The 10,434-nt window shown below is 37.5% G+C and overlaps 1 protein-coding gene across 1 annotated transcript; it reads left to right on the top strand.

The window, feature by feature from the left end:
- Positions 1-5,584: 5,584 nt before the first annotated feature.
- Positions 5,585-10,421, top strand: LOC132067579 (ATP synthase subunit beta, mitochondrial). Its single transcript, XM_059460850.1, has 10 exons — positions 5,585-6,027; positions 6,524-6,690; positions 7,977-8,052; positions 8,141-8,229; positions 8,369-8,486; positions 8,581-8,684; positions 8,782-8,940; positions 9,025-9,249; positions 9,330-9,641; positions 10,000-10,421. The coding sequence occupies exons 1-10, from the start codon at positions 5,712-5,714 to the stop codon at positions 10,111-10,113; spliced, it is 1,680 nt and encodes a 559-aa protein (XP_059316833.1). The 5' UTR covers positions 5,585-5,711; the 3' UTR covers positions 10,114-10,421.
- Positions 10,422-10,434: the final 13 nt, after the last annotated feature.

Genomic DNA, 10,434 nt, shown 5'->3' with positions numbered 1-10,434 from the left:
TGTGCTCTTGTACAAGCGAAGAAGAACTGTTTGACGAAGTGGACTTTGGTTGGTCTATGGCGTAGACGATTTGAACTCCTCTAGTTGTGTAGAACTTGTTGTGTGGTAAAACACCAAAGTTTGTGTATAAACTTGAACTTGGAATATCTTTATTTTCGGGAAGTTTTGAAGTATCTTGACGGGTTGTTTCCTTACTCTTCATCTTATATCATTGTATGGTTATTATCTCGAGTATTGCAAAACATTCATTAAATCGCCCACTTGTAGGAATTGCTTGATCATTTTGCATTCTTGTTGGGACTTTGTCCTTTTTGTTACGGTGACTTTGTCACCGATATCGGCATGCCTCTTGATTCGGATCTTGCCCATCTTGGCTTTGGATTTACCTTTCGTCTTGATGATGGATTTCGTCAATTTCGAGTACTAGTGGAAAGCCATTTTCAACATGGCTCTTGATTATTGGGTGACGACCCTTCTTGATTTGGGGCTTCGGTCCATCTTGATATTGATCGTGCTTGGTGTGATGGCATGACGTACATATTGGGCGAAATTGGTTATTTGACAAACTCTCTTGAATTGAATTATAAGCTTTCTTGACACTTGAGCCTTCGAATATTGATATCGATATTTTGAAACTCTTCAAGTTTTGGTATTTGATACTTTCGATATACTTGGTTACTTGATTTATTTTTATCTCATTGAGCTACCTACGACGGATAAGGGAATTGGAGAATCTAATGGCTCAAAGCCCAAAGTTTATACACTACTAAGCTTTATGCTTAGCGATAGTTGTTTTCTATCGTAGGTATTGTACGGGAAGAGATTTAAAGATGACCATTTGGAGTAGACTTTTTGGGAGCCTTAGTGAAGATCAAATTTGCATATGCATCTGGGTCTTACAAAATTTTAGGGACTTGTACATGATCCATATGTAACACTTATGTATGAAATTTTGGACGCTTGTTAGACACAAGACCATATGCTTGTAGCTTGAACTTGGTGACTTATTTTGCTATTTTAGGGTGTGCTTTCAACCCAGTCATGCCGATGTCTTGGTTTACATTTTGCCTTGTAATTATGTACAAAGGAAGATACTAGTTCTCTGTGATAATCGCAAGTTTAGGTTTCGTGTATCTTATGGACCTGTAGTGGTGTTGATTTGAAAATATAATTTCAAAATAAAGTTTTTTAAATGTATTGACTATTTGAGAAGGGCATTACCATTTTAAATTGATACTCTGACACTATATTTCATCTAAGAAATTTTTCGGAGGGTATAATGGGAAAAAAAATGTCGCACTTTCAACCCTTTTTCGCATGGGCCTACTTCCGCTATTAAATATTTTTGTGAATATCTTTTGGCATAAATTTCTTCTAAACATTGTAAGTGTGAAATTAGCTTTTGTTTCATAAGTGGTATCCTCCCAAAGGGGATGCTACACGCAATGTTGTAAGACTCGTGGTTGAACATAGTGCTACAGATACAAAACGCCCTTGTATTCATATTTTTAGGTGCCAAATTAGAATATTTTCCCAACGACGAATTTCCTATCCAACATATATTTTTACCCATCGACCCTTTCTTGAAATCATTATCAACAACAATTGCTATATCTCATTCTTAAACAAGTTGAGGTCGGTTACACGCATATGCTCACGGACCATATTTCTCCACTTAAATTCTAGCCCAACACTATACAAAACAAAAATAAAAATAGCCTCAGAGTCCGTTTGGATGAGCTTATTTTAAGTGACTTTTAAGCATAAGCCATAAGTTAGAAATTTTAGCTTTTGACTTCTGGCTTATTTTTGTCACTTTAGCTTAAAAATAAGTACTTAATAACACTTTTTTTACTTTATTCAAACACTATAAAATGGCTTAAAAACACTTAAAATAAGACAATTCAAACGGGCTCTTAACCCATCAATAACAACAATTGCTATGTCTCAGTCTCAAATAAGTTGGGTTCGGTTATATACATATGCTCAACAACCATATTCCGCCGCTTAAATTCATCTCAGGCCAACACCATACAAAACAAAAATAAAAAATAGCCTAGCAAAAAGGAATTGTTGGGAGAAAAAAGAGCAAGAGAAGAAAAAAAAGAAAAAAAAAATCGGAGGCATTCTATTCTGAATTTCGACAACAAATACCCAATAAAACACGTTTTAGAAAATTGGAAACTCGACAGAATGTAACTTCATCATGTTTGAACAAAGGGTGTGTTCGGTATGAAGGAAAATATTTTCCAATTTTCTCATGTTCGTTTGGTCAAAAAATTTAGAAAATATTTTCTTTTGGACAACATTTTCCACAAAATTGGGGAAAATGACTTCCCTAATAAAAGTAGCGAAAACAAATTCACAAGTTCATTCCACCAACCACCCTACCACCACTCAACCCAACCCCAACCACTCCCAACCCCTCACCCACCCCACCAGCCCCACTCCCACCCACCCCCACGCACCACCCCATCCCCCCCCCTCAAAAATAAAAATTTTTCGAAAAAAAAGTTTTGACATTATTTTTGATTTTTTGCACCTCCAACCCCACCCACCCCTTACCGTACCCTCCCCCCCCCCCCCTCACAAAAAAAATTATTTTTTTTGAAGAAAAAAGTTTTAACTTTTTTTTTTTTGCACCCCTACCCCCCTGGCAAAAAAAATTACTGTAATATTTTTGGAAAAAAAATTTTGACATTCTTTTTGGTTTTTTGCACCCCAACCCCCACCCCCCCGCACCCTACCCCCTCCCCCAAAAAAAATATTTTTTTTGAAAAAAAAGTTTTGACATTTGCTTTGGTTTTTTGCACCCCACCCCACCCCCCCTAAAAAAAAATTGAAAAAAAGGTTGACAATTATAAAAATTGAATGTTTGCATGGTTAAAAATTAAAACTTTTGGAGGGGGTGATGAGGTATTGGGGGTGGGGGGTGGGGGTGGGTGGTGAAAAGTTTTTTTTTTTTTTTTTTTTTTTTTTTTGTGGTAGGGGGTTTCTAGGGGTATAGAAACCTGCAAAAGACAATAAAAAACTTCAAAAAAAAAATATTGGGGTTAGGGGGGATGGGGGTTGTTGGTGTGGTATGGGTTCCACGCAAGAGGGGAGCGGGGTGATGGGGGATGTGGTCGTGTAGAAAATTCAGAAAAAAATTAAAAAACTTCAAAAAAAAATGTTGTTGGGAGGGGGGGGGGGGGGGGGGGTGTAGGGTGGGAGGGAGGGGTGATGTATGGGTTACGGGAGTGGTTGGGGTTGGGGTGCAAAAAAAAATAAAAAAAATGAAGGGGGCTGGGGGCGTAGGGGTGGGTGGGAGTGGCGTGGGGGTTGGGGTATGGGGTTGGGTTGGAGTTGGTGAGGGTTGGGGTTGGGTGTGCAAAAACACACAAAAAAAAAAAAAATCAAAAGATTTTTTATTTTGGAGGGGGGTGGAGCGTAGGTGGGTGGGTGGGAGTGGGGTGTGGGTGGGGGTATGAAGTTGGGTTGGAGTTGGTGAGGCTTGGATGAGTATTTTCCGAAAAATATTTTCTATCAACCAAATGAACATGAGAAAATAAATAAAAAATTTCCTTATTTTCCATTATCCAAACGAACATGAGAAAATAAGTGGAAATTTACTTATTTTCTAGGAAAACATTTTCCTCCATGCCGAACACACCCAAACCCCACCTAATTTTTTCAGTTCATTTTCTATTTCCAAGTTGTTTTAAAAAATGGAATTTTGGCGTCAAATTTAAAAGGAGAAAAAAAACACCTTATTCTCCATGATTATACACAAATTGAAAAATTCTTCTACAAAATTTTGACAGATTGTTTGTATATTGTTAAAAATGGTTTCCTCTTTGCTCTATTAACCGCTTCCCGGGAATTTTTTTGTTTATTTAATTCTTTTTCTCTTTTTTTGACATTCTCTTTTTCTTTGTTTTTCCTTTAATTAACTTAACTCCCCTTAGGACTTTAAAATTCAAACAAAGCCCCTCCTATTTTTAAACAATTTGGCCTTGCTTGCTTACTTTTTCTTGAGATAAATGTAAAATGAGTCCAGATGGTTAGTTAAATAAAGAAGTGATCAACAAATTTACATTATATATACAATCTTAGGCCTTATTTGTTTGCATTAAGATTAAGATATCTGAATCAAGTGCCTTATTTGTTTGCATTAAGACATCTGAATACGTGCCTTATTTGTTTGCATTAAGATTAAGACATCTAAATCTGAATGATTAAGATGTTATCTCTAGATATGTATTGAATGATTAAGATTGTTTATGTTTTAAATATTTGAATGTGCATTATTTATTTATTTTAAACATAATAGTATAAGATTTAAATAAAAAAATATATTAAACATTAGAAAAATATAAATTTAATAATATAATTTGATTAAAAAAATGAAGCATTTATGTTCGATAGTGATAATGTAGATGGTTTGCAGTGGTGCTGGAGGTAATAGTTGTGATGGTGGAGGTGGTTGGTATTGTCGTGACTGGTGCGATTGTAGTGGTTGGTAGTCGTGATGGTGATTGTGATGGTGGAGTTGGTTGATGTAAGTAGCTGGCAATGTTGGTGGTGGTGGTTGAAGAATGTGTGGTGGCTGACAATGATGTTTGCAGCAGTTGGCGACAATGCTAATTGTGATGATGGAGGTGGTTGGGAGTAGGAGTTGATCGTTGTAGTCATAGTGACCGATAGTTGTAGCGGAGGTGGCGATGACGGTGACAACGATGGTAGTGCAGTGGATATAATTATAATGATAGAAGTGGCAGGTGTGATAGCGACTACCAATCGTGGTTGTGATGGCAGAGATGGTTAGTGGTGATGGCTAGTGATTTGCGATGGCAGCGGTGGTTGACAATGATGGTAATGGTTGTGAGGGCAAATCTGGTTAGCGACGGCGGCTGGTGATTGTGGGTAGAGTACCAATAAAAATTATCTACACAAAAAATACTTTTTAATGATATTAACACTTTGTTCAATATCTTAAAACATATTCAGATTAAATAACTGCTTAAACTAACACACTAAGCTTAACCAAAAAGTATGATAAATCTTTGTTTTTTTTTTTTAATTTTTTTAACAGAGAATAAATTAAATCTCATTTAATTTAATGGAAAAAGTGTTCAAAACACACTCTAACTTTGGCCGAAATTGCTATAACACACTCCAACTTTCATGAGTCCTACCCCCCTCGACTATTTTTTTGTGTATTATTGAGGGTATTATTGGTGACGTGGACTCAATAATACCCAATATTGAGGACTCACTTTTTGTCCACGCACCCAATAATACCCTCAATAATACACAAAAAAATAGTCCAGGGGGTCATGGACTCCCGCGCAGTTGGAGTGTTATAAGAATTTTGGGAAAGTAGGAGAAGTTTTAATACTTCTCCCTAATTTAATCCTAACCAAACAAGTGAACAGTATACCATCCGATTGGCCCAAAAGTTGGGGAATTTTTCTTTTCAACTCCAAATAGTAAGCATTACTTTTTAAAAAGTAAGTGAAAAAAGGAAAATTCAAAGGCCCCTCGTTTGTTTTCCCAACACAGTAAAAAATCAAAACGCAAAGAAGAGGTCAGATTCACTCTCACACTACAGCCTATCACTCTACAGATAAAAGTCTCTCTATTCATTTTCACTAACCCTAGCACTCTCTCTTTCTCTCTCTACACTCACCTTTCTCTCTCTACAGACCAAACAAACCCTAACCACAACCATGTCTTCTCGGAGGCTTCTAGCCTCTCTTCTCCGATCAACCGCCCGTCGCAACGGCGGCGCCGCCATTTCCAGATCTCCATTAGCAAATTCCATCCCACGCGCCACCTCACGCGCCTCCCCTAAAGGTTTCCTCTTAAACCGTGTGGCTAAATACGCTACCAACGCCGCTGCTCCATCCGATAAGTCGGCGACTCCTCCTAAAACATCCGGTAATGAACCTACCGGAAAGATCACCGATGAGTTCACTGGTGCTGGTTCGATCGGAAAAGTGTGTCAAGTTATTGGTGCTGTTGTTGATGTGAGATTTGATGAAGGTTTAACTCCGATCCTTACTGCTTTTGATCCTTTTGTTTGTGAATGTTAAAAAATTTACCGTAATTATTAACCATTTCATCGCTTAATTACTAATCTATGATGGTACACTATATTGGATGAAGGTTTACCTCAGATCCTTACTGATTTTGATCCTTTTGCTGTGAATATTGAAAAATTTACCGTAATTATTAACCATTTCATCGCTTAATTACTAATATATGATGGTACGCTATATTTGATGAAGGTTTACCTCAGATCCTTACAGCTTTTGATCCTTTTGCTGTGAATATTCAAAAATTTACTGTAATTATTAACCATTTCATCGCTTAATTACTAACATGTATGCTAAGTTTGTGATGTTACTCAGGTTTACCTCCAATCCTTACTGCTTTTGATCCTTTTGCTTGTGAATATTTCAAATTTACCGTAATTATTAACCATTTCATCGCGCAACTACTAATGTGTTATGTTACTGTATATTTGAATTTGATGAAGGTTTACCTCCGATCCTTACGGCTCTTGAGGTACTGGATAACCAGATCCGGCTTGTGCTTGAGGTTGCTCAACATTTGGGTGAGAATATGGTTAGGACTATTGCTATGGATGGTACTGAAGGTCTTGTACGTGGTCAACGCGTACTTAACACTGGATCTCCTATCACTGTGAGTAATCTTCAACTTGTTTCCTTTCACTCAATTACACTCTGTTTGGATGGTTATTACATATTCCAGTCGTCATATAATGGTACGTCGTAGATCTACTAGAAAAATGTAGGCTAACGGATAAAATACGATTTATTAGATAATAAGTAAACACAAAATGAGGAAAAATAAGGTAACTATGCGATCACTCCTATCACTGTGAGTAAATCTGAAAAGATCTTTGTTTTACAGCTTGTTTTGGATTTTTGTATTGTATTGTGTTGTTAGTAGATTGTTTCTTAAATTTTATTGTATCGTATCCTTAAAATACATCCTTATGTAACGACGAAAAGTCTCATTTTGGAATTCAGGAGTTTGGCAATGTGAGAGTGATCTATTTTCTGTAGTGGCTAGAAAGCGATTTTATTTGATGATTCTAAAAGATCTGTGGTTTTATTATGATGTTTTAATGAAATTGGTTGAAATATGTTATTGATCTAGATATGTGGTTTGGTTGATTAATCATAGCGCTATTATTTCCATATAAATTGGAGTCTTTGGAAGCTGTAAATCTGTAAATGGAGCAGGGTCTATGGCATATAGGTTTTCTTAGGATTATGCAACTGTCAAGGACATTTGTTTGCTCCGGAATGTAGTAGTATGTGTTTGATTGGATCCTAATTTGTGGAAAGATACTGGTTTCCTTGTAAAAACTGTATATTGTAAGGAGTAACCTGCACTAAATGGACCTCTATCGTTTTATGGAGTTACTCGTGTTTATTCGCAATCAAATGGGATGCTGTTCATTGCTTCAATTGATGCACGAATTTGCCACTGTATTACGGAAAGAAATTCACTTTGAAGATGTGAAAAATAAAATTATTCCACTTATTTTCTCCAATTCGAATTATAAAAGAACTCCTGCTCTACAATTCGTTTTTCCTCCCAACATGGATGTTCTCTAAAAATGTTTTGTTTGTCCTCCTCCTCCAGGGATCATAGTCTTTTCTTACTTATTTGTCATTGCCTTTTATGAGTGAGTTCAGTTTTAACATTTTTGTTGTCTTTCTTCTGTTTGCTCCTCTAAATGAAAAATTATTGAGTAGTGGGACTGAAACAAGTCAAAAGGGAGAGGAATGGATATTTGAAATTTTTTATAGCCGACCCAACTAATTTAGGTTGAAGTGCAATAGTAGTTCTTTCGTCTCAGTTGTTGTTCTGCTTTCAGTGGGATGTTGGTTGTATATCGATTTGCCATTCACTTACTACTATTTTGCGCTGGAATGATGGTTTCCTTGTCATGGCAGGTACCTGTTGGTAGGTCCACCCTTGGCCGTATTATGAATGTCATTGGAGAGCCTATTGATGAGAGAGGCGAAATTAGTAAGTCCTAAATGCTTTATCCCTTGTTTTATTTGCTCTCTGTGAACAGTTCTCAAAGTGGCATCTCTATCTCTAAAAATTGCTGCAGAAACCGATCACTTTTTGCCAATTCATCGTGAAGCTCCTGCCTTTGTTGAGCAGGCAACTGAACAACAAATTCTTGTTACTGGCATCAAGGTATGCTAATCAAGAGAATTTTATTCAGTGTTCTCGTTTGTATCTTCATTTTCTGAGCATATATTGGTTCCTGAAGTGCAACTTTTATTGGGCGTTATGACAATACCAATTGCATTATGGCTGCTTGACGTATGACCAGGTTGTTGATCTTCTTGCCCCTTACCAAAGGGGAGGAAAGATTGGGCTTTTTGGTGGTGCTGGTGTGGGGAAGACTGTGCTTATTATGGAATTGATTAACAATGTTGCAAAAGCACATGGTTAGTGCTGCCTCTGAGATTCCTTACTATTAGTTCAAATATAAATCAGAGTGAAACTTATCTGAATGTCTGAATGTGTTCAACTCTTTTTCAGGTGGTTTCTCTGTCTTTGCTGGTGTGGGTGAACGCACTCGTGAGGGTAACGATTTGTACAGGGAAATGATGGAAAGTGGTGTTATTAAGCTAGGCGAAAAGCAAGTAAGTGTCCTATTTAATCAGAATTAGTTGATATAACCCCTTTTGTCCACAGCGTTATCCCATTGTTATTGACATTTTGTCTTATTGGCTTGATTAGAGTGAAAGCAAGTGCGCTCTTGTATATGGTCAAATGAATGAGCCCCCTGGTGCTCGTGCCCGTGTTGGTCTGACAGGATTGACTGTGGCTGAGCACTTTAGAGATGCTGAGGGGCAGGATGTGCTTCTCTTTATTGACAACATTTTCAGATTTACCCAGGTTGGCTTGCCTATGATTGCTGAAGTTTTCTTATTTTTATACAATTCTACCCTTGCTAAACTAGATGTTTTTGTATCAAAACAGGCTAACTCAGAGGTCTCTGCTTTGCTTGGTCGTATCCCATCTGCTGTCGGTTATCAACCAACTTTAGCTACCGATCTTGGAGGTCTTCAAGAGCGTATCACTACAACCAAGAAAGGTTCTATTACTTCTGTCCAGGCTATCTATGTGCCTGCTGATGATTTGACAGATCCCGCCCCTGCAACTACCTTTGCTCACTTGGATGCCACAACTGTCTTGTCCCGTCAAGTATGATGCCATCCAATTCTATTTTTCATCCCTTGTAAAGTTATGCTAAATTTTCTGACTTCATATATTTTGGATACCAGATTTCTGAGCTTGGTATTTATCCTGCTGTCGATCCACTTGATTCTACATCCCGTATGCTGTCACCTCACATTTTGGGAGAAGATCATTACAATACTGCTCGTGGGGTACAGAAAGTTCTTCAGAACTACAAGAATCTTCAAGATATTATTGCCATTTTGGGTATGGATGAGCTTAGTGAAGATGATAAGATGACTGTTGCCCGTGCACGTAAGATCCAAAGATTCCTTAGTCAGCCTTTCCATGTTGCCGAAGTCTTCACGGGTGCTCCTGGAAAATATGTTGACTTGAAGGAGAGCATCAACAGTTTCCAGGTAATGAATCTCAATTTAGAATCTTGTTGTAAGATATTATGGTTGGTTAGAAGTTAGAAATCATCAAAAAAGAAATTGTCATTTTGATCTTAAAGCCTTCCTATACCTGGGGTAGTCTACCATGCAAAGAATTTTTCTTTTGCTAAACCTTTTGTTACACGTTATTCCTCCTATTGCTTCGTCCACCTCGTCAGCAAGTTTAAGAGGTGATGCTTTATCAATTAAGTCTCTTCCTCCCTACTAATTCTCCCCCCACGTTTGGTGAAGTTTATCTGAGATGATAACTTCTGCTATCTTGTGCATATTCAGCGAGTGATTCAATTTGCTGATTATTTCTTTTTGTAATTGATTTTTCCAGGGAGTCTTGGATGGAAAATACGATGACCTTTCAGAACAGTCATTCTATATGGTTGGTGGAATCGATGAAGTCATTGCCAAGGCAGAGAAGATTGCCAAGGAATCTGCAGCTTAGATTATGAACTCCTGTGACTTTCTTTCATTATCTTCGTCGATAACTACAGAAATAATTTAAGTTTCTGTGACACTTTGGATTTTTTTCTGGGAGGACCAAGGGGTCCAGGATTTTCTGGTTTTTGTTTTTTATATGCAATCCGGAATTGTGATAGGGAAGACATGGAGCTAAGGCTTTACTTGCCAAACACCCACCCTTGACGCTCTGTTATGTCTCATAATAAAGGGGGTAAAACGGCAAACTTGTATATTTCACTTTGAATTCATCTTGAGAATGGTGGTTGCCCAAATTACGAGGGGTTGTCTTTACATCACTTTCTTT

The sequence above is a fragment of the Lycium ferocissimum genome, chromosome 8 (genome assembly GCF_029784015.1).
Source record: "Lycium ferocissimum isolate CSIRO_LF1 chromosome 8, AGI_CSIRO_Lferr_CH_V1, whole genome shotgun sequence".
Taxonomy (NCBI): domain Eukaryota; kingdom Viridiplantae; phylum Streptophyta; class Magnoliopsida; order Solanales; family Solanaceae; genus Lycium; species Lycium ferocissimum.
Note: the sequence above shows the minus strand (reverse complement) of the source record. Positions and strands in the feature narration are given on the sequence as shown.

Coding starts and splice junctions, on each gene's coding strand:
- LOC132067579 (XM_059460850.1), top strand. CDS start 5,712: ATGTCTTCTCGGAGGCTTCTAGCCTCTCTTCTCCGATCAACCGCCCGT. Junction 8,685..8,781: donor TTAAGCTAGGCGAAAAGCAA/GTAAGTGTCCTA, acceptor TGGCTTGATTAG/AGTGAAAGCAAGTGCGCTCT. Junction 8,941..9,024: donor ACATTTTCAGATTTACCCAG/GTTGGCTTGCCT, acceptor GTATCAAAACAG/GCTAACTCAGAGGTCTCTGC.